Source organism: Ornithorhynchus anatinus, chromosome X1 (genome assembly GCF_004115215.2).
Source record: "Ornithorhynchus anatinus isolate Pmale09 chromosome X1, mOrnAna1.pri.v4, whole genome shotgun sequence".
In the NCBI taxonomy this organism is placed as follows: domain Eukaryota; kingdom Metazoa; phylum Chordata; class Mammalia; order Monotremata; family Ornithorhynchidae; genus Ornithorhynchus; species Ornithorhynchus anatinus.
In genome coordinates, this window is record NC_041749.1 from 22,146,742 (window position 1) to 22,171,111 (window position 24,370).

A 24,370-nucleotide genomic window follows, 5' to 3' on the forward strand; every position below is an offset into this window, starting at 1 on the left:
AGTGTCCCAAGAAGACCAGCACAATTGGGGCACATCCAATCAGCCACCAGTAGCCCATGGGATAATGGGGAAGCGGAGAGAGGAGTCCTATCAAACTGGGATGCTGAGGTCTGCTGCTCCATCTTTAATTTCCTCACACATTCACAATGAAATTAAAGCTGGCAAAGTCAGTATTCTTTGAGCACCCTAGGATATTACAAAGTCGCAATGTTGTGCTGTGGCACTCCTTCAGGAAAGAAGCACTCTATAGTACACTCTCTTCAAAACCTGAAGCACTATATGTGTTCTCACCTTCTCCACATTTCCCCAAATATTTAATGGAAATGTAAAACTACAATCCTGGTTGAATAGAAAACTTTGACTTCCCTCTCTTCCCTTCTCCTGACCTCCCTCACTGGTTACCTTCCCAAACTCCCCTGGCTTCTACTCTTTTTTGCATAAAGTTCAAAGCTTCTTATTTCATCTCCCAGGATCCTGTGGCTTTATTCTCCCTATCCATATTCCACATTATACAAGATACTTGTCTTCCAGTCCCTACTTATTCTCCCAGTCAGGGTTCTTCCCTTTTTTTACAAAATGGCCAGCATCTTATGGGCATAAACCAACTTCCTTTTCAACGTTTTTGCTACAACTTTAAAGTTACTACTCATTTGAGAGGCTTCCTACCCATTCCTATCTCTACCCCTCTTTCTGCCCATCTCCCTCGCCCATCTGTGCTGACATACTGTGCCTTACTCATGGAAGAAGGAGAAACTCCCTTCCTGAGCCTGGTTTAATTAGGAAAGGCCTGGAGGGTGATTTACTAAGGGAATTCAGGTCCCGCTGGCAGCTGGGGGATTGGGAGAGAAGAGTGTGGACTAAGGGAAAGGTTTTCTGCCTTTAGGTTGTTGACAAAAGCTTTGAGAAGGAAGGCTTTGATTTTAATCATGTGAGCTCATAGAGGGAGGAAAATGAGGCACCACAACTTCAAAGAAGTTACCCCTAAGGATTTGAGGTGCCTTTAAAAACTGATTTTTCAAGACTATGGAGCATATTTTAAAATTTATCTACGTACATCCCTTAAAAGGTGCATGAATCTCAAAGACTCGATGGGGGATTTTACATGAAAACAGGTTGAAGGGCATCAAAATATTGATCACTATTTGGGAATAGACAGAACAATTCACTACCAACAGACTGTCCCCTCAAGGTCCCAATTGCTAGGGCCGCGGCCCTAAATTTGCGTACTGCCTCTCTGTTGCCCAATTGGATGTTTTTCTCTGGGGTAATAAATCCACGGTGTTTGGTTAGCTCTGTTTTCCCTTTGTGAATGTTGGAAAATGGTCAGCGAAATGAGCAGCATGGTAAAACCAAAGCTGAACTTTCACCCAACCTCAGGAAGAGCTGAAGGGTACTCATGAAGTTCACTGCAGTTTGGAGGAAAAGGCAGAGTTTAGGGATCGACAGGAGCGCCCTACAACTCCACCGGGACCAATGCGGATTTCAAGAGCTAGTTTGCCAGTGGTTTGAAATGAACTTCACCAGTCTGTTCAGGGTCAGACTGTCCACCACAGGGTTAAAATTATTGCCGGGGGTCTCAAATAAACACCGTCCCACCCCTCCCCAAACGGAAGTAAAAAGATGCTGACTTTTCAGAGATAAAATTAAAAAGCACATGCTTCCAAATCCAGTATATCCAGTTTCAGTTTTCAGTGCACCTGGCTAAAAACATTGTGTCCACTCCGTCCCCACCAATTTTGATTTTTGAAAAAAAGTTGCTATTTTTGAGTTCCCCTTACGCTCTCTGGTTACCCGTCAGTGCTCTTAACTGCTTGTGCTGCAATTCAGATGGGATGGTATTGGGAGGCAGAGAGCCGGCATGCAGTAGCAATGGACAGATCCTGTGTGCTGAGACTGTTCCAGATCTGAAAACAAGCCAGGCAGGGCCGAGTGGAGGCTGTTATCTACTCTTGTCGGCTCCTTGATTTCCTCCAACCTGACCCTGCAGGTTGGGCAATGAGGTGGGGATACTTGCTTTCTGGGAAATGGTGTCCCCTGCACGCCAATGGGCTTCCATGAGCACGTCTCCCTTTCTCAGGCCCTGGCCCTTCTTTGATCAGCAATCTGATTTTTTCAGGTCCAGGTCCGGCTGACGGTGTTCACTTTAGACCTCCACAGGAGGAAGATCAGAATTTTCCAATTACTGCCCCTGTCTCACCCCAGAGGTTTGAGAGGCAGCGCTGCTGTGGGGAGCTCTCGTGTCCCTGAAGGAACAGCCCATTGCCATGCACAAGAATCACTACGTTTCTACAATTTATGGAAATAAAGCAATATGTGCCTGTTTCGGTGCCTGCCGTTTGCCTACCAATGGTGCAGTGTTCCCCATTCCAGCCCTCTCGGCATTCACATTTCCCATCTTTACAGGTCCCATGCTCTGTGCATCGAGGGTGGCAAACGCGCTGGTCACAGGCCACCCCTGTCCATCCCTCTTCACAGCGACAGGCTCCGCCGATGCAGACGCCGTGAGTGCCACAGTCTACAGAACACACTTCTGGAAGAAAAACAATTATTACAGCTCAACACCACCACTGGGGAACCCTCTGCCGGGGACTCCGCTCCAACATGGGGTCGGGGCCGGGGTCAAGGCCGGGACGGCAACTCTGCAAGAGTTGCGGCACCGGGGTCCTGACAGCTCTGCCTTGTTTTCCCTGCTACTGGGGATTTTGGTTGCTTCTGCTGCTGTTGCGTCTGCTGCTGCTGCTGCTGCCGGGGACTGCTGCCGGGGACTGCCACACAAGAATGTCAATTAAACTGTCAGCCAAGTGGCACCGTGGGAGCCGGGAGCACCGGTGGTGGCGGACAAGGATGTACCAAGCATCGAGGGGACACGTCTTGGTTTTCTTTTACTGCCGGCAGCCAGGAAATCCCTGCTTGGATTTGTGAACAGAGCAAATCTGACATGGGAGTCAGGCATGGAGGGGAAATCTGGCACACTCCGATGTTGCCTTTTCAGTGTCTCCAGAGGCCTTCCACCCTGCCCAAACAATCAGTGATAACGACAGTTATCCCAATTATACACTGTGTGTACATAGCGTCTTTCTCAGAGGAGCTCAAAGTCCTTCACAGATGATAGACAGATATTCATTCTGTAGCTTTACAGACCTCTCACTCTGACAAGCACTTTACAGACATCATCTCATTCATCCTCACAACAACCTAGTGAGGGGGGGCAGGGATCGTTATCCCAATTTTACAGAGAGGGAAACGGTGGCTTAGAGAGAAGTTAAGTGACTTGCCCAAGGTCACGCAGTCAATCAGAGGTGGAGTTGGGACCAGAACCCAGGTCTCCTGACTCCCAGTCCAGTGCTCTATCCACCAGACTCTGCTTAAAGCTGAAGCCTGAATGAGGCAAGACGGAGAAGAGACAGCGAGGACATATAAAACTGTGACTTTTTTTTTGAATGGAACATTTATTTCCCATTTAGCTCTAAGCAAATGTCACAAATATTCCCGTCATGATTATCCTCATAACCTGTCAGCTGTCTCACCAACTAGAAGAAAGGAGAAGAATAACATACTTTTTGTCAGTCCTACGTTGGATGGGACCAGTATCTTAAGAGTTTAAACTCACTTTGAACGGTTTCATTTCATGCTACATCTAAGATAAGAAAGCAAAGTATGTGATTTTTTTTTTTGGTTACTGGAGGATTACAAAAATTTATAAAAATTATACACACAGCACCCTGAGGGAGCTTCTTTCTGTTTTTAGCGGGAGCTCAGTTCCCTTTTTTCAGGACAGAATCACTCTACTTAGTTTACGTGTCCTTTGAGAGTACATAAGAAACCCTATAATGCAAATTGAGACAAACCTCCAGGGTGTCCTATCAATTTGTAATAATGGCGCTAATGAGGCACAAGAATAGGCAGAGTTCTAGTGAGTAGCAGGAAACCTGAGTGTAGTTAGGTGAGCACTGTGGATTGTAGGAAAATTCCCATTGTTTCCATTGTGAAGCAACAGTTTTGGTTTTTTTTCCCACTTATGGGATCCAGTATGGGTCGGCCAGAAATCAAGGAGAAGAGTCTTTCAACTTACCGACAGAGCAGTCGGGACCCATCCAGTTGGGATCACAACTGCAGAGGCCTGTGTCCGCGAGGTAGGTACCATGTCCACTGCACTGATCTGGACACTGAGCTCTTGGAAGTTCACAATTTACACCACCCCAGCCGGGGCTACAGAGGCATTCTCCATTCACACAGACCCCATGGTTGGAACAGGTTGGGTCTAAGCAGTCAACTATAAAAAACAAATGAGAAAAAATACATACCACATTAATAACAGTGAAGAAATTATTGTCTCCTTCACTGTTCACAGGCCCTTGGTTTTTGAAGACAGCTTTACACATCCAAAACACAAGATTCTCACTGAAGCAAAGAATTCTGAAAATCCCAGAGCGCAACCATGGAACATTCAAGAGGATTCAGTCTCTCCTTTTGCAGATCAAGGTGATAAAGGAAAGAGAAATTTGCTTCATTATGCAAATTTCCCAACTTATGACATCCTTACCTCAGAAAATTTGAGGTGTACGTAATTTAGATTGATAGACCCTGAAGTTGGAGTCCACAGTGGTTCACCCCTCACTACAGCACAGTAGAGAAATGACTTCGGAAGCTAAAGGAAAGCCTGGTTCAGGGGGCCATGAAAGAGCTTCTGGTACCGACCTCCCTTTACATCCCGGAACCATTAGCCTTCACCCAAGTGCTGGGAAAAGCACCAAGTTCAGAGATCTGGTTTGGAACACCTGGTCCCGTGGGGGTATCGTTGGTGTCGCTTCTGTTTCTCAGATTACTCTCCGAATGAATCATTTTGCAATTTCTCATTAGATAAATTACTCCGATGATGTCACTGATTGGGTTGTCTCAACTAATTTCATGTTTAGTTAATTGCTTTGGGGAATATTACAGCAATTATTACTAGCAATGAGTACACTTCCCGATACCTGCCCTGTTTAGCTCAAAATCTAAAGGTCAGAAGATTCCCTGAAGTTTATCTGGATGTCACATGTGGAAAAAACGGGTTAGAAACCTCAGCGCTTCTTTGAAATTGTCACATTCTACACGGTTTGGGCAACTCATCAGTAGCAGGGGTGACACACCCCAGGGACAGAGCAAGGAGCTCTGCCGTACAGTGGACCTAGGGGCATCCAGTGAGAGATACAGGAACATGGGCATGCATGCACGCACACACACACAGATAGGCACACACAGAAACTCTCTTTATGGATCTATTTTCAGCATGCCTGATAGAATCCAGGTGCCTTGTGAGCTAAAAATTGCTAACATGTGCATATGCTGTGGATGTATGGGGAGGGATTGTCCATATCAGCACCCCTTCCCTAGCCCCAAGGAAAGTGGGAGGGATAAGCCCTCTCCTCTCTCCCTGCTCATGTCCACAGAACAAGAAAAGCCTTCCAGGGTGTTTCCATTTGGGGCTTGTAACAAACTGAAGCTAGTACAGAAGCTGAAATTTAAGAAAGGAGATGTTTCACATTGGGTTTGGAAGCAGAATCTATCAGGTCCCCGATCACTTAGGGGGGCTGCAAAAAGGTACTATCTAAAATATTCATTCATTCCTTCATTCAATCGTATTTATTGAGCACTTACTATGTGTAGAGCTGTACTAAGCACTTGGAATGCACAATTCGGCACCAGATAGAGTCAATCCCTGCCCAACAACGGGAATATGTGCTCCCATTTGTAGTGCATATGTGTACTTTGAACTTATGCCTCACTGCAAATTAGGCATGAACAAGTGTGGCAGAACATACACAGCCAATAATATATCAAGACAATCGGGAATATGTCATTTTTTTTTTATAGGAAGCAATAATAAAAGCCATCTAGAAAGAATGAAATACTGGTCTTCCAGAAAAATTACCTTTCTTTCCCCTGGTTGGAATTATGGACATGGGCAGTGGGAAAAATCTCCCAGGATTTATTCCCTAGAACAGGAATGCCATCAAAGAACACACTCATTCTCTGTAGAATATTAGGTAACCCTTTGTTTCTACAGTTCTAGGTAAATATTTTGTTATTTAGTTTTGTCAGAATCATGACTTCAGGAAGAGAAATTTAATGATTTTTATTCTGTTTTTTTCCATTTGGATCCAGGGTCCAGTGATGGTCTCAGGGCTGTTGCTGGATCTTTAGGGAAGTGGTAGTGGCAATTTTCAAAACTTTATAAATGGAATCCTTGTTGTGCTTAAAAGGGGCTCAGTGGCATTTACTAGTTAAGTAGCATGTGACATAAAGCTCCAGCCCCCTGGCTCCTAAAATCATTAGAACTCATTTAGTCAGGGTCCTCTATAGATTTGACAAAAAAAGGGACGTGAATTCAATTTTTATCCCTAAGGATAAAAAAGGAGGTCAAGGAGTTTTCCAAACAATATGTACTATAAAGCCCTGAAGACCCATGAATTACACTTAAGAAGTTAAATGTCATTGAAAAATGACTCAACCATGAAAACGACATGAAAAACCATGGCTGACAAACTAATTGTCTATCTCTCTTGAACAGTCCTCCCCACCAGAATCATTGAGTGAAACCTGACAAATGAGCCATTTCATTCTTATGTGCAAATCTGTTAATACAGCAATGGTGTTTATGCAGCAAAAATTGTGGATCACAAATATCGATTTTCGTGCCATTGCCATTTCAGGTAAATTGTTTGAACGATATGACTATGATGAATATCAGAAATAAAAAGCTAACTGGAAGAAAAAAACTGCTGACCCGGACTTTCTAATTCCATTTCCTATTTTGAAAATGGCATATGAATCACTCCAGCCCATTCTTTTTGGAAGCACAAATCAATGGGGGGGGGAGGCGTTTCATCCTTTAATAAAAATTCACGTTCTTTTCCTTGTTTTGTTGCACTACTAACTCATTCCCAAAAATTCAAATCCCATTGGCTGAGTTGGTGAAACTGTTGAGAAGCCACATTACGTAGGATTTTATTCTGTGGTGCACAATATGCATAGGAAGGAAAGTTTTGAAAAACAGCAGTCACTGCTTTGACACTTTCCTTTTGCCAAATGATGTGTGCAAAAGGTTGTTTTAACTTTTTTTGTCATGTTATTGGTCCCTTCCAAGTTTTCAGTGAAAGCAGTTTTATCTCCTGCAATCCATTTATCTTCAAGAAACTTAATCTTTCAAGCTTTGTTGATTAAATCAACTACACCCTCCATCCAAATGCCCACTTTGGTTTCAGGATCCAGACTCAAGAGTTGAGGCAAGGAGTCATGAAGAGTGCATGCAACTTGACGGCTGGGATCATGTCTACTAATTCTATCATACTCTTCCAAGTGCTTACGATATTTTCATTGACATTTTGTATATACCATATATATATATATATTACATTATAGTTACTTGTCATTCATATTAGAAGAAGAACCCCGTGAGGGTGAAATTCACCAATGAGTGCATAACTGATCGAAAAACATAATGGAGGATCTCCAGTCCCACCTATTTTGTATGCACAAAAAAGGTAGTCTCTTATTTGCATTGCCGTGGTTGATACCTGGCACGGTTTTCTTGAGAAGTGCCACCAATTTCTTGAAAGCAATATGCCATGACAACCAACTCCCAGTTTTCGGGTGGGGCACAACATTGACTGAGGCTTTGCTTTTCTGTATCCTGAGATATTTTCCCTGCCCCTTTGCTTTGGGTTTCCCAATTTCTGCTCTTTCGCTATATAGCAATTGGGTCTCCTGCTGTTGTTCACTCTTCTCATGTGTCCCGACCAGCAAAGCTGAATTGAGGTGAACATAACCCTGATGCTAGAAGACTGAGTACCTGTCAGAATTTCATTGTTTGAGTTCCTGTACTGTTATTTGATATTGAGGATGGCCTATAAATGATGCTGACGGTAGTGCTTGAGGAAGTAGGTAGGGCACCTGCATGGGGGTCCAGGTCTTATAGACATAGTGAAGGTTGGACAGCATGACAGTTCTGTAGAGTTTTGGTTTGGCCCGGACCTCGATAACTCTCTGCTGCCACATTCTGACCCAGAGTCTCCCAAAGGATACCCTGGCCTTCTTGATTTTGATTTCCACTTCATTCTGTTGCATTGCATTATTAGAGTACTGCCTAAGCAACAGAATTATATGAAAACGTTTAGCTCTGTGTTATCAATATGAATTTTTGATTGTATGGATTCCCAAACTAAGTCCTTTATTTCCCTTATCTGCCCTCTCCTCAGGGTCAAGTATGCACTTGGCTGAGTACCCCTTAATCTCTTGGACAGTCACTCTGGCTCCACAGCACTTACGTATACATGTTATAATCTATTTCCCCTATCCGTAATCTATTTTAATATCTGTTACCCCCTGTAGACTATAAGCTTCTAGTGGTTGGGGATTTGTTTCTATCAACTCTGTTGTGTCTTCCCAAGTGTTTAGTTCAGTGCTCTGTACACCATCAACACTTAGTAAATACCATTGATTGGTTGACTTGACGGATGGATTCCCTGTCCTCTACTTTACCAAGCACTTAGTACATATAGTGCATCACACCCAGGCGATCAATCAGTCGATTAATCAGTGGTATTTATTGAGAGCTACTGGGTGTAGAGCACTGTATTAACTGCTTGGGAAAGTACAGTAAAACAGAGTCAGTAGACACATTCTCTGCCCACAGTGAGCTAGAATAGGGCTTGTCTGGGCTGCTGAATAAATAACTTTTATACTATTATTATTGCTACTACTATTGTGACTATTCCTATTATAACACACTGAGAAATGACCTGTGACACCAAATTTAAGGGCAAGGTTCCATATCCTTGGAAGGTTAGACTAGTGATACTGAGCCAGCCTACGTACTTCTCTGCCACTGTCCATAAACTTGTCCTGGAAGAGGGAGCTACTCCAGTGAGGAGGAATGAATGGTATAATGTCTTAAAGGCCATTTGGAGCTATTCATGGAGAAGCATTCATTCATTCATTCATTCAATAGTATTTATTGAGCGCTTACTATGTGCAGAGCACTGTACTAAGCGCTTGGGATGAACAAGTCAGCAACAGATAGAGACAGTCCCTGCCGTTTGACGGGCTTACAGTCTAATCGGGGGAGATGGACAGACAAGAACAATGGCAATAGAGTCAAGGGGAAGAACATCTCATAAAAACAATGGCAACTAAATAGAATCAAGGCGATGTACAATTCATTAACAAAATAAATAGGGTAATGAAAATATATACAGTTGAGCGGACGAGTACAGTGCTGTGGGGATGGGAAGGGAGAGGTGGAGGAGCAGAGGGAAAAGGGGAAAAAGAGGGTTTAGCTGCGGAGAGGTAAAGGGGGGGTGGCAGAGGGAGTAGAGGGAGAAGAGGAGCTCAGTCTGGGAAGGCCTCTTGGAGGAGGTGAGTTTTAAGTAGGGTTTTGAAGAGGGAAAGAGAATCAGTTTGGCGGAGGTGAGGAGGGAGGGCGTTCCAGGACCGCGGGAGGACGTGACCCAGGGGTCGACGGCGGGATAGGCGAGACCGAGGGACGGTGAGGAGGTGGGCGGCAGAGGAGCGGAGCGTGCGGGGTGGGTGGTAGAAAGAGAGAAGGGAGGAGAGGTAGGAAGGGGCAAGGTGATGGAGAGCCTTGAAGCCTAGAATGAGGAGTTTTTGTTTGGAGCGGAGGTCGATAGGCAACCACTGGAGTTGTTTAAGAAGGGGAGTGACATGCCCAGATCGTTTCTGCAGGAAGATGCGCCGGGCAGCGGAGTGAAGAATAGACTGGAGCGGGGCGAGAGAGGAGGAAGAGAGGTCAGAGAGAAGGCTGACACAGTAGTCTAGCCAGGATATAACGAGAGCCTGTAACAGTAAGGTAGCCGGTAGAAGTAGAGTAATGACCTCTGAAAATCATCCTGAGGTCAGAACATCCACACAAGGGGAAAAGAGATACCCTGCTTCCCAGAAGCTGATACATTTAGGAGATAATCTGGTGTGATAAGGCACCAGACTGAGTTAGGAGACCTGGGTTCTAATCCCGGCTCCATTGCTTGCCTGCTGTGTGACCTTGGACAAGTCACTTAGATTCCCTGTGACTCAGTTAACTCATCTGTAAAATGGGGATAAAATACCTGTTCTCCCTCACTCTCAGATGGTGAGCCCCATGTGGGATGGGGGTTTTGTCTGATCTGATTACACTGTATCCATGCTAGTACTTAGTACAGTGCTTGGCATCTAGTAGACACTTTATTATTATTATTAGCAGCAGTATTATTATGAGAATGAGGGATTGTGTTGAAAAGAGGTGACAGCCCCATTGACCATGCTCTGTCTTTGAAGTAAATGGGATAAGTGAACTTGAAAAGGAGGGTGGGTAGAAGTGTAGAGCCTGATTCTCACGGCCAGGGAGGGGAGTTTGCTCTACTACTATTAATGTCTTGTTTAAGGATGATAAAGGTCCAATAAGCGGTCCTGATTGTCAGTAGCATTCTCTGTTCAGCAAAGACTCTCCCAAGTGCTTAGTAAAGTGCTCTGCACAAGGTAAGTGTTCAATAAATATCAGTGAGTGATTGATAAGCAGAGCCATAAAGAAGAAGGACAGCTAGGTATAATGCATTTTGCCTTTGTCTTCACTACAGCCAGAAGCTGTCACTGACTGGGCTCATTCACATCATCATCCCGGTAAGAAACGTTCAAATTTCAAAAGAACCAAGAATAATACATTTGACAAGCATGGGCTAGTAGTTCCTGAATCTTGCGTGCATTCCAGAGAAAAAGGAGGAGGCTCAGTCCCCTGACTCAGCTTAATCTCTGACCGGATTTAACTGGGCTTGATTCAGTTTGTTAAAACCCCTAATTTTCACCCACACAGGCCTGAGGCTATTTAAATGAATGATACAATGAGCTTTTTAGTATTCATCAAACTGACACGAGCTTGCTGAACATCCACTTTTCTCTAATTCTACGGATTGTATGTAACCAGAATAATTTGCCCTACATGATGTCTCCAAATGACATGGATACCTGCAGTCTTTCAAGCCTGGCTGCTCTTTATTTAGATTAATTTCTGCTAAAATATTTTCCCAGCTCACATGGGCTTCAGATTATCAGGACAACTTTGGAGATGGGGGAGGAGACTCATGGCATTATGCTTTGGCCCCTTGAGGTGGTCATCATGTCTTTAAGAGTGTTTGAGCTCTGAGATTGAAAAGAAAGAAATGGAAAAAGCAAAAGAAAAGAAGAAAGGGAGACTCTCCCAGTTTCAGCAAAGGTGAAAAGCACACACCACCCTGAATAATCCCCATGAGTGTTCTCCAATCAGGACCTGAAAAGATATGCTGCTGAGCTCCCCTGACCCAGGAAAGCTGGAGGGAACTAACTTCTGAAGCCGCCTCTCCTCAACCGCAAAACTGTGGATCCGCCACCTCCAGAATCATTAACGATGGCGATGTCACAGCCCCAAGCCTCCCACCCGCCAAGGACTCAAAAGAGCTTACACACTGGCATTTACCTTCCTCACAGTTCTCTCCTTTGTAGCCAACAGAGCAAACACAGTTTCCTTCGATGCAGGAGCCGTGACCTCCGCAGGAGGGATCGATACACTGACTCATGGGTACATCGCACTCGGGGCCCTTCCAGCCGCTGTAGCACAGGCAGGTTCCTTTAGAGTACTGTCCGTTACCGCTGCAGAGAACTGGGCAGGCAGCTGAGGAAACCAACCACAGAGCACGAGGTCACATAATAAGCAGGCACCAGAGAGTATCAGTCGGTCAAAAAATCAGGACGCCTCTACTTTCTCTTCACTTACGCCCGCTACGAGTTGAACATTTGACAGCGTACCTTCAGAATACCCATAGCAACATAGGGAACGCAGCCAATTTTTGATGATCAGAGGGCAGGATTCACTGGCAAATTATCCATGGCCCTCACTTTATCATCCATTTCCCCCCTGCTGCCTCTACCGCTCGGGAGAGGGAGGGGAATGAGCAAAGATAAAGGGAAGGAAATTCATACCGGTTCATCTTTCTACTGAGAAGCCGCTCAGGATAAGCTGGTGGGGGAAAGTGGTTGGAATCAAAGGCGATGGCAATTATCTGCGGGATCCTGCCCTTGGGCGTACTCTGCCTCGTCGCCACTACCTCCGGACATCAAGAGTTGACTGCCGCCTTGTTGAAACATCCATCGGTCGGATGTTGGATTTTGTGCTTTATCACCCAAAATCTTCTAGTGCCAAATATTCAAAGCCACCTCCAGTCTGGCTTCTAATTTTATATCTCAAATTTGAGTTGCATTCCAGATACATTTAGAAATTTATAACTGGACTATCTGAGGAGGTAATTGAGATTTATTATCTGAACTAACGGGGACTGCAAATCTATCTACTATTTTAGATTATGTGCACGTGTCTGTGCACAGAGTGCCGTTCATACCCTGTTGGTGTTGGTGCACATGCTCACAAAATCTGCATAAACCAAGCACATACCCGATATGTATCACAAATTATTGATGATTTGTTATTCCCGAGAGGCAGAATTATGGATGAGACTGAAAAGATCATCAATACAACAAGTGGAAATAAACTACTGGGTTGACCTCCTTATGGGTTACACAGCAGCTGCTTTTAGAAAAAAAAATGGCTTGAACAGCTGTTGTAAAACGAGCCTAGACTAGGATTTAACAACTATACACTGTAGGACATTTTTAAAACACTGTTTCACAAGACACTGGCAAATCAATTGGGGCAAAAAAATCCATTAGCCCCTCTAGCCTTTTTTGGCCACCAGAGGAGCATGTGGGGTGGCTCCATGATGGGTTGGCCCAATTTGGGCTACCAATCGTTACTCAGGCAAAAATCCTTCAAGATGGCAGAAAAGGAATGGTTCCTAGCACCTCCAGTTCTGCTGTCTGCATAATTTAAGTGATAAAGTCGCCTAGCCCGCCAACCGAGGGTGGCATGGGGGGAGAGGGAGGTGGGACTTTCCACCGGAGCTGATCCCCACGGCAGGGCCGGGAGGGTCTCCGGTCAGGGCTATGGCGGCCAGCTAGGCCTCTCCAAGCTGAGCGTGGATAGCTGTTGCTGCTCTTGTCACCATCACCACCACGGCACCGGCGACTGTGGGAGGAGTGGGAGCTGGGATTCTCCCGGTGGGGCATGGAAAACAGGTACCTCATCTGCCACCGACAGCATAGTCACCACCACCACCTCGCCCAGGACTACTGTGGAAGGGGTGGGAGCTGAGGCTCTTCCAATGGGGTGCAGAGGGCTGCTCCTATCTGGGATTGTTGAAAAGCTGTCTGACTTCCTCAGCCACTCCAAACAGTTCACCGGGGGCAGGGCCCAGGCTGCTGTCTGATTGGATCAAGTGCTTAATACAGTGCTTTGCACCCAGTATGCACTCAATAAATACAATTATTATTATCAGAGGAAAGACTGGCAGATATCAGTCCCAGGATAGGAGGTGCCATACTGGCTCAAAGTTCAACTCCTTTGATTTGGGATTGGTAAAATTGATAGGACACTTGGCTAAATCTGTAAGTCAACCGAACGTCTCTTGTACAAATCACACCCCCATCATAAACCCCATAAGGCAATGGACTAAGGTTACTGAATACTGCAAACTAGAACTTGATGCTTCATTCTTGCTTCAGTAATAAAGCAAATTGATGATGATGATGATACTACATTAAATTTATACACTGCTTTGAGTTTCCAAAGTGCTTTCTCATTATTTATCTCATTTGTGCTTTCCAAACATTTCTGTGAGGTAGAGGAAGGCCAGTATCAGTCTCCCCATTTTATATATGAAGGGACTGGGGAACAGAGTGTTTAAATGATGTGCCTAAGTCAGAGACAGAACTGGGACTAGCACAACCCAGACCCATGTTTTTTACTAGCTCCCACTTCCACCGTATTCATCACAAAGAAGCCGAAGAAGCAAAACCAAGAAATAATATATTGGGAAAATCACTGGGTCTGAATTCTCTTGGTGATCGCTGACTTGCTTGAAGGTTTTACTTTTCTTCTTTTTTCAAAAAGTGATGTTTGTTAAGCACTTACTAGGTGTCAGGCACTGTAAGCCAATCAGGTTGGACACAAGGTAATCAGGTTGGACACAGTCCATGTCCCACACTGGGCTCACAGTCTTAATCCTCACTTTACCACTGAGGCAGCTGAGGCACAGAGAAGTTAAATGACTTGTCCAAGGTCACACAACAGATAAATGGGGGTGCTGAGATTAGACTTTGGTCCTCTGACTCCCAGGCCTGGGCTCTTTCCGCCAGGCCGGACTACTTTTCAGGAAAGTACAAGAAGGGATATTTTTATGAGACTCGGGCTAAAAACTCTGCTAAAAGGAAAAACCCATAGCTGAGTGAGGTCTGACAATTCTGTTGAAATATCAGGGCCAAGGTGAAAGTAGCAGGTGGGCAACATGCTGTAGTGACAGTTTCCAAATTGTGCGCTTCAGGCCTGTTGCTGAGGTCCTTCTGTAGGAGAGCCTCCAACAGATGGTAGTCAAAGTTTTGCCTACATGGAAACAGTAGGACAGGGCCTCCAATTCCAAAAACTGCCAGAGTCTTTGTGAAAATAAGTGGATGCATAATTACTGTCTTTACTGATGGGGGAAAATACAAACCAAGGCTTTTTTTTTTTTTTGGTTAATAATGAAACTACTCTCTTTCCTGAGGTAAGAATGGCCACAACGCGACCATTTTTTAAATCCAATGCCCAGAAAAATCAAACCCAAAATATGACCTACTTAAATTACCCAGCAGCAACGGAAAAAAGCCAGGACTGAAAGTTCTTCAAGGACTGAACATGTTCTCCATTTAAAAATATGGTCCCTTAAAGTCTCTTAAGAAATAATCCGCAGGGAAGATGGGTGACTGCAGTGAAAAATGCACCATTGAGAGCCGTGCATTCTCTTGGCTCTGTCTGTGACACACAGAAAACACGAGACGGGCTAATGAGGCAAGTGAAGTTCTCTTGTAATCCATTCGCAACTGGGGCAAACAGAGTGCAGATAGCTGCAGAATGAACTCCTCACCACTGATCCCAGGGCCAATTTATGCCTGGGAACATCATCTGTAGGGGATAATTAATTTATTCCCCAGTGAAATTCAAGCGAGAGCTACACGATAGCTGAAACAGTTTTTCTGCCTGAGGTGAAAACAAAGAGGTGGGTTCTTGTTCAAATAAAACAAGTGTCTTGTAATGTGAAATTATTATCAGTATCAATAATTTCATATCACACACAGATTTCAACTGGTGGATTTAGAAACCACACCCTGGTTGATGAGAGGAAAATCCGGTATGCTGCCCTTCGAAGAAAATTTCCATGATGAAACAATCACTGGTAATTTTCAATTAGCACGTTAGACTTTTCTTCTTCCTGAGTTCTCTGCACGTAGCAGGAGGTGGAAAGGAGGATCAAATCTACTGGGAAAATATGGAGATATTTTATATTCTTGTTCCTCTTTCTCTTGATCACAGGGGAAAAACATGTTGTAGTTTTCTACTTAAAATCAATTAAGATGCTTGAACAAAGTGGCGATTTCTGTTGTACTAAATCTAGTAAATGACAGTTCTAAGAGTTGTGCCGGAAGAAAAAAAAATTACTACTGCACCTAACGCCTGACATGTTAATGGGCTGATGACAAAAATGACACAATTTAGACTCACCTAAATAGCATCAAGCTCATATTTATGATCAGTCTAGAGTTTTTGTACAGTTCCTTTATCACTAACAGGGACTCTTAGCTGATGAGATGGATTATCTGTGTTAGGCGAACAATGGCAAGCAACAACCAAGGAACCTGTGCTCCCTGTTTGAAGTACAACAAACTCTGGCCACTTGTAGAATGCCACAATTGGGAAAGGCTTGGAAGAGAGGTCTAAGATCTTTGAAATGGGTTAGTAACAAAAGCATTTTAGAGACCAAATCTCAATTATTAACAGCGTACAAACTCACAGAAAACTTATAAACAAATACAATTTAAAAGAGAGGGATATTTCATCCTCATTGTACTTACCTGTCAAGGCCTAAGTTGCACACCCAGTAATTCCTAAAATTCAGTAAGATCAGCAGGGAACTCAGATCCCTGGAACCTTAGGGGGCAGGTAGGAAGAACAGCATGGTCTAGTGGAAAAAGCATGCACCTGGGAGTCAGAGGATCTGGGTTCTTATCTTGGACCCAATGGTCTGGTGTGTGGCCTTAGGCAAGTCATTTAACCTCTCTGTGCCTCAGTTTCCTCAACTGTAAAATGGGGATTTAATACCTGTTCTCCCTCCTACTTAGAATGTGAGCCCCATGTGGGACAGGGACTGCAGCCAACCTGGTTAACTTGTATCTATCTGAGCACTTACGCAGTATTTGACACAAAAAAGTGCTTAGAAGTACAAAATAATGATAATAATATTTCATTTCTCATGGGCAATCTAGTCCTAGGATATGAAAGCAAAAAAGGAATATACTCAGTCCATCGTATTTATTGAGTGCTTACTGTATGCAGAGCACAGCGTGGCTTAGTGAAAAGAGCATGGGCTTGGCAGTTAGAGGTCATGGGTTCTAATCCTGACTCCTCCATGTGTCAGCTGTGTGACTTGGGGTAAGTCACTTCACTTCTCTATGCCTCAGTTACCTCATATGTAAAATGGGGATTAAGCCTGAGAGCCTCACATGGGAGAACCTGATTACCTTTTATCTACCCCAGAGCTTAGAACAGTGCTTGGCACATAGTAAGTGCTTAGCAAATGCCATCATTAGTATTATCACCATTACTAAATGCTTGGGAGAGTAGAATATAACAGTAAGCAGACAACACATTCCCTGTCCAGAACAAGTTTAGAGTCTAGAGACCTACAGTCTACAGAACGAGCTGGTCAAGAGTCTGTACTAATGACTAAGACTGAATACTCCACTTCTGGAATTGTTTGCTTATGTATAAAGCATAGTGGGGTATCCTGAGGAGAAACAAAATCTCATCTCCATTCTACCCATGACTCACTGGGCTCTTAGATTTTTGGTAACAGGTCACTTAGTTTCTCGGTACCTTAGTTTCCACATCTTTTCAACAGGCCACAGTAGTTCTGATCCATCCTATAGGGAACGAGGGCCAGTGGCAAGAACTGTAAACTCACTATGAGCAGGGAACATGTCTACCAACTCTGTTACATTGTACTCTCCCATGCATTCAGTACAATGCTCTGCACAAATATGCACTCCATAAATATCACCGATAGATTGAAACTGATAATATGGGAGTAAAAGTCCTTATTACACGTAAACAAAAAAATACCCACCTCTATCCAGAAACAGAGATCCTTCCATCTGCTCTGAATATTATTCTCATATTAAATTGGATTTCTTTTGGGTACAACCCTTAACGCCTGCCAGCATTGTGACCATAGGGATGGGAAGGATGGGGCTATAGGAAGGATGAGGCTAGTTTTAATAAGCAGGGTCAGGAATCTCTGTTCAGAGAGCCAAAGTTCAGCCATGCCAAACTCCATATTCTAGTTCTGTCAAACTGCACATTAGTAAACCAGAAAGAAATCCAAGGAAGAATTTCCAGAAGGACAAAAAACTCATCAGGTGTGTCAAATCTCTGACATTCAGAAACCATGTGGGGAAAGCAGCACACGCTGACTTAAGCACTAAAGTATGGATGCTTTAATTAATCCGGGGTGAATTTAATTGCTTTAGTTAAGTGGGAATCGGGTTAAAAATGATGCAGAGCATGCTGGGGTGTGTTAAAAACATGACATATGAGTTGGATGAATCGATAAATTAAAAGTGCACAGATGTTTTAATTAAACCCAGGGAAGTTAACGAAGATCGCTAGAGACTTTTAAGCCTATGATTAATTCAATTCATTTAAAATACCTGTAGAGATATGGGGATGCCTCCATTTTGAGAGTTATAAAAGTTCTCAATCGATAAGTACTTAAGCTGGTCTTAAAAAAAGTCTGTTTTTTTTTAAAGCGACTGAACAGCATTAATTACATAATGAATATTTAAATTCTTTAGAGTACTCAGCAAGCTTCTGCTCTGCTCCAGCCAAATCTGAACAGGCTGTAGGTGTTTTTCATTATTATTGGTTGTGGGACTCCAGGTATCAGCATGGGCTTCTGCTCACCTTCCTAGTCAAGCCATCTGTTACCGCATTTTCATATAACCCCGAGCCCAGCATTTAGATCGCTATTTTGCAAAGGGAACCATACGGCAGAGGACTCCCCCTGCCCTCCCTCCCCGACCCCTCTCTCAGAGGGTTTGTTTATTTCCAAACAAAGGGAGAATTTGCTAACCACAGCACTTTGCGATGACTGCACAGGGCAAGCGTATAATACATTGGGACTCTCCACTGGATTGGGCAGTCTGCCTTCTGAGACTGCTGAGCCACTCAGCCTCTAGGTATTACACAAGTGTTTTGTGTTTCGGTGGCAATTTAATCTCGAGAGCTGACTCCGTAAAGGCTGTGCAAAGTTATTTATATTTTGTAATACGGTATAAAAGCCACTTTGGTTGCCAAGTCTGCAGTGCTCTAGGCAGGGACTATCATTTTGTCAACAGTGATACATTGAGATAATGTGTATTGTGCCTTTAAAACCAGGGAGACTTATGGTCTCCCTCCTCCGCCCCTCTGGAGGAGAGCTAGGGACAAGAAGGGATGGGTTCAAGATAGAGATATTACCTTCCAACAATGTTTCCATTATTTCCTCGGGTTACACTGGGGATGCTTCTTTTGGATCCCAGGAGCATCTGTTTTGAATTTAACCTAAGTCAAGCTGAGTGGAGAGGAAAGCCGGCCCGCTGTGCCTGGCAGCAACCATGGGAAAGGCTGGATTCGGCCTTAATACTGAAATAAGGGAATAGACTGACTGCTGTGGGCAGGCGCCCAGGGGCCTTGGCTTCTGACAACTTTATCTTCATTAGCCACCAGTGTGAAGATGGTGTGAACAGAGATGGGGCAGTGGGTAAGAGAAGTGTGTGTGTGTGTGTGGCGGGGGGGGGGGAGGAGTGGGAGGGGGACGTGCTTTGCGGCAATGACTTGGATGCTTTCACTGTTGTTCCAGTCCACATGGTCACCAGGGAAAGGAACAGATGGGATTTCAGGCTTGCCACTGGAGAGCGGAGAGACCAGCTGTTAAATCTGAAAAACCATTTCTCTGCCAAGCAGGCTTAGGGGACTTCAAATCTCCAGGAGGAGCTTGTAATGTACAGGCTTTCCTGAAGTAGCCTGAAAAGGACTTTCTCGGCCCCATGACGAGCGAAGGGGTCCCGACGCCTTCTGATGGGTTCGGGCTAAATATGCTATAATAGTTCTTCATGATGCCTAGTCTAGGTCTTTGGCAATGGAGATGAAACTTTGACAAATGGAGAGTAGATATAAAAGTGGATCACCTCTCTCATCCCCTGGGAGTCTTGCAGCCAATGCCCGGGAATAGGCTTGGAAATGGGGGATGGGTGAAGTAGAAACTTTAAGCGGGCGTGTGTGTCAGACACAGCCAACACACCATTGCATTTTTAATGTCACAAGAGAAGCTTTCATCTATGGCCCATTTTATTGAAGAAGTGTAGAACTCTCTTTCTAGCCTGTATCACATATTATCTGGATTGAATATTTTCTCTTGGCTCATGGAAAAAATGTATTGTATCACAAGTGCAGAATGAGAAATTAAAAATGGCTACCTGCTCATTTGCCTAGGGGATTTTACTCCCCTCTACCTCCAAGGTACCAATTTTAAGAGCATGAGCATTCATTGCAATGGGGCACCTGAGGGAAAGAGTTGTGTCACTGTCCTTAACCTGGGAAAGATGTTTTCAGAGCCATCCACTAAAAATCGTGGCAATCCTGGGAAAAGCTGGAGGGCCTTCCTGGAAATGCAACTGTCAACTGCATTAGCTAGGGATGGGGAAGTGTACAGGCAGCTTTCATTTTCATCATTTCTGACACATCTCAAGTACTGTTGATATCTCCAGAATCTGGAAGTGCAAAACATAAAAGGAAAATATACTGTCTTTGAAACAGCAGGTTAAAAAATCAAATGGGCTTGTCTGGGGAGAGACAGTGTCGAGAGAGAGAAAGAGAGAGGAAGAGGTTGAGAGAGAGAGAGAGAGAGAGAGAGATCTTTTCTCCCTAGGGCAGTACAGGAGTCAAGGGCCTACTGGGGAAAAAAGAGTGTTTACTGTGGTGATGAGGCGCTAAACAGATAGGTCCTATTATTTTTTCCAAGAGCATTAATTCAGCTCTTATTTTTTTTTATTTGATGACAAATTCGAGGTATTTAAAAGATGGACCATCTTTCTCATTCCAAGAGCTCAGAGGCAGAGACTTCAGTGATTCTTCACCTTATGCTATTGATCACATCCTAGGGTGCTTGTCATCTTAAAATGAGTCTTGCCGTTGTCCAGGTTCAAAAAACTAAGCAAGATATTCAATGCCTTGTCCCACAGGACAAGCACAGATGGAGCCCAGAGGTCTCCCCGAGGCCCTTGCTAGCTTGGACAAGGGCACAAGAGGCCTCTCTCATCCCAGGACTTTAAACAAAGAAACAGTTCTCAAGAGAAATATAGAGATGGACAGAATCTCTAATGAATGGTCAGATTCATTCATCTTCTTCTCCTCATAATTCTGACTCACAGAAGCCTCCTTCCTTTAATTCCTCCTCATTCAGTGGCTTTCACAGCCAGTATTTGGGCCTCTAGGGATGGGCAGCAGCAAGCATTGCACTTGTTGATGAGCTAATAATTCTAGGATCCCATATCCCTTTCCATATCTCCAATCGGGCTCCGGAAAGAACCGCAACCAATTTCTAATGACAACACTTTGTATTCTGTGACAGTGGCCATACTGGTCCTCTAATGACAGGTGCAAAACAGCAGGATTTGATGTTTCCACACTAGTTACTAAGTACTTACAACCAAAACTTGGTTTCTGGTTTGACAAGCTTACAGGTTAAAGGCCCAAACATAGCACAATATAAGCAATTACAGAAGCAAACATTTCAATGACACCTAGAAATCCTGGATTCCTTTCTTTAGTGTTATAATGCAAGTAGAGTTTACATTTCATATACCTTAAGAATTTTAAATAAATAAAATAAATTTAAATGAAACGAAAACCTACCCTTGTATTTATATTCATAAAAATGGTGTTGTCCTTTGTCAGTAAACCAAACATAAACAGAATTAAAGTAATGAAAAAGCCACAGAGGAAGAATGGGAAAAAACTTGAAATAAACAGTGATTCAAATAATGAATGCTATTTTAGTTCAACCAGAAAGGCAACTGATAGAATGTGATGAAAATTACTGGGGAATTTTTACCCATGATATTAACCCAAACAGATTGCTTATTATATTGCATAATCAAAGAAACACCTGTAAAATGCCATCATAAATACAACAGACATGAGCTATTGCTAGTTATTCCTTAATTTTTCTTCTTTTACCCAGGCCCTAAGCTCTTAACCTCCATGGTATATGGTCCAATTTTTATCTAAATGATCTTGGAGGAGGAATGTGGCCAAGTGAAAGAACTTGGGCCTGGGAGTCAAGGACCTGGGTCCAAATTCCAACTCTGACACTTGCCCTTGGGAAAGTTACTTAACTTCTCTGTACCTCAGTTTCCTCATCTGTAAAATGGAAATTAAATCCTACATCCGCTTACTTAGACTGTGAGTCTCAAGTGGAACAGGGACTGTTTCCAACCTGATTATCTTGTTTCTAAGGTTAGTACAGTGCTTGGTATATAGTAAGTCCTTAATGAGCACTGTAATTACTGTGGTTATTGTTCAGACACACAAGGTAAGTCAGCCGTCACTATCCAGTTCTAGATGGATTGCAGCAGTAGTAAATGCTTTTAAATGGCTGAGAAGTGTATTCAAGTATCGATTCATGTGAGATGATATTGCATTTCTGTCTGTCGGACACATTTGCAGTTACTTAGCCAAGGTTGGAATTTTGTAGTAAGCGTGGCAAGTGCTTTATCTAGCTACAAATTATGAGCTGGACTTCTCCTTTCAAAGGGAGTCACACTTAGTGTAACTGTCAATAAAGGAAACATGGGTGAGTGGTAGTCGGTTGACAGTGAAGAGATGGTGTCTGGCAATTTCAGGAAAGTTTAGGGGCATCAAAATGGAGTATAGGAAAGAGACAGATTGTAGTGTCGTTGGGCTAAAGGAGAATTAGGGCAAACTACTTTTCCCCCTCTACTCCACACTGACATTATGACCTCCGCCTTCTATAGGATAGGTACTATTGACCCTTAGAGACCTATTTGGCTCATAAAATTTTTCCTGCAGAGTGAATAGTTTCATGATCAGAGTGCATAACTAACAGGGGACAGTTCTCTAATCTCAATTTTATGCTTCCTCTAAGTAAAGAGCCCGATTCAATTGTATTAAAACCAGCAGAATTAATATCTCAGGTAAGGGCTTTACACATGACAAGTAAAGGGAGGAAATATAAACAGATTTAATCATTCATATCCCTTGCTTCTGCTTCTCTCCTCATTAGTAAATGTAAAAGTTCATGGAAATATCTAAAGAATTATGGTTTATGATGCCAGTAAATACGAGACCCAAGGCAGAACACTGATGTAAGATGGGTGCTCCGTCAGAGGGGGTCCCACATAGGGAGGCAAAATTTTTCGATTTAACAATTTCTTCATCATCAGGATATTAAGGAGATAAAAAAAACATGCTTAATGGTGTTTTCTTTCAATAGGGCTTCAACCACTATGGTGGTTGCAATGACATATGTTAACCATAAAATGTAAGACAGACTGCCACACGTAGGGGTGTTGACTTTAAAAATGAATTTCAAGAACCAGTATGCTTTTGTTGCTTGCTGTTTACTTGCTCTGGAAGCAATATAGTTCAACTTCCCTTAAAATGTACTTTGTGTGAAGAGAGGAAAAGTATCTGCAGTTTGTCTCTACCTGAGTCCATAAATTCGACAGAATTTTGATCCATCGTATAGGCAAATAATTCAATAAAAAAGGTACCAGTACAAAGTTAGGTTTAAATAGCAGCTCTTGAACACATAGAGTAACTACATTAACAACCACTCAATATTTCGGGCCACAGAGATCAATTATGTACCACGGCTAATGCACACTCATAGCCTAAACTGGTCGCAGTACATGTTGTGAATGCATATTGTAGAAAGATAGTACTTTTAAGTAGCTAAATGCATATTACATTATGGATCCATAACACAGAATGCATTCTAGTGCTAAAATGGATTGAAAATAAAAAGTTATTTAAATGGCCAGGGTACTTAGGAATGAAAAATCAGCAGCCAGCCATGCAGTTACTACACATATGGTTTTAGGGATTAATAATACATAGATGTTTGTCAATATTAATATGCATTTACCACTCACACCCTATTACACTGCAGGTCTTAACATCCGGACTATTTCCAAGGAATTCTTTTTGTTGTTTCTACCATTAATGCCTTTAACACAAGGAGAATTAAATTACCAAAAAAAATTCATTCAAATAGTATTAAGGTTTTGCCTTCAAGCTTCTAATAGCAAAGCTATTCAGAGGGTAGAATTTCTATCACGGTGACTTTGCCTTGTTTGTGAAATATAAGGACACCACCAGCTTGGTAGGTTTTATAAAGTAGCTCCAGTTTGTCCTAGATACTAGGCACTCAACACTAGATAGTAAGTGGATTCACTGGTCTCACTCTGAGAAGTGTTGGAATTATCTGAACCGTATGGATTTCACTTTATTTTTATTAAATAGGTACTTTCCTCACGGAATAGAGAAGCCAAAAGCATGATTTTATCTAATCTACAACAACCCAAAGTCACGAAGGTATATTTATCCGGGTAATACTTTTGAAATTTGCTACCAGGTTTCCCAGATATGGGGGTGGTGGTGTATTCTCCTCTGTTTCTCACCCACTTGGGATTTATGACAGGACACAACATTTTTACTTTCAAGAGTGTAGGTGAATGCATGAAGAGGCACATCCCCATTTTTCAGGTATAGAAATTGAGCTGCAGAGGTCCATGATTGAGATGGGGCTAAATGTCTTAACCATTATCTCCTAAACCTAACCTCTGCCCATCAGACTATTCTTCTCTCTGGACTACAAGAGGCCACCATATTCTCTGCAAGGATGCTGCAGGTGAATGAATAACACAATGAATACCACAATTTAGAAGTGATCACATAAGAAAAATAATGCCTCTTGGATAGAACATAGCCATCCAGAATGCATGAAATCTACTATCATTTCAACAGACTCTTCATCTTCCATTAAATGGAAACGAACGATTATTAGAAAAGACAAATGCTAATTCAGCTTCTTTTACAGGAAACCCAGCCACCTCTATTTTATCAAAAGTTTCTTTTTTATACTACTGAGAGCTAAAG

General features: G+C 43.1%; 1 protein-coding gene across 7 annotated transcripts in view; it reads right to left on the minus strand.

The window, feature by feature from the left end:
• The window catches only part of TENM2 (teneurin transmembrane protein 2), a 1,066,718-nt gene that overhangs the window by 113,075 nt on the left and 929,273 nt on the right, over positions 1-24,370 (minus strand). For 6 of the 7 annotated variants that reach the window (XM_039910127.1, XM_039910125.1, XM_039910123.1 and 3 more), the window contains 3 exons: positions 11,486-11,680; positions 4,073-4,273; positions 2,345-2,530 (listed from right to left, as the gene is read on the minus strand). In XM_039910127.1, the coding sequence (XP_039766061.1) occupies positions 2,345-2,530; positions 4,073-4,273; positions 11,486-11,680 (582 nt within the window). The remainder of the gene's footprint in view (positions 1-2,344; positions 2,531-4,072; positions 4,274-11,485; positions 11,681-24,370) is intronic. The other variant, XM_039910126.1, reaches the window with a different exon arrangement.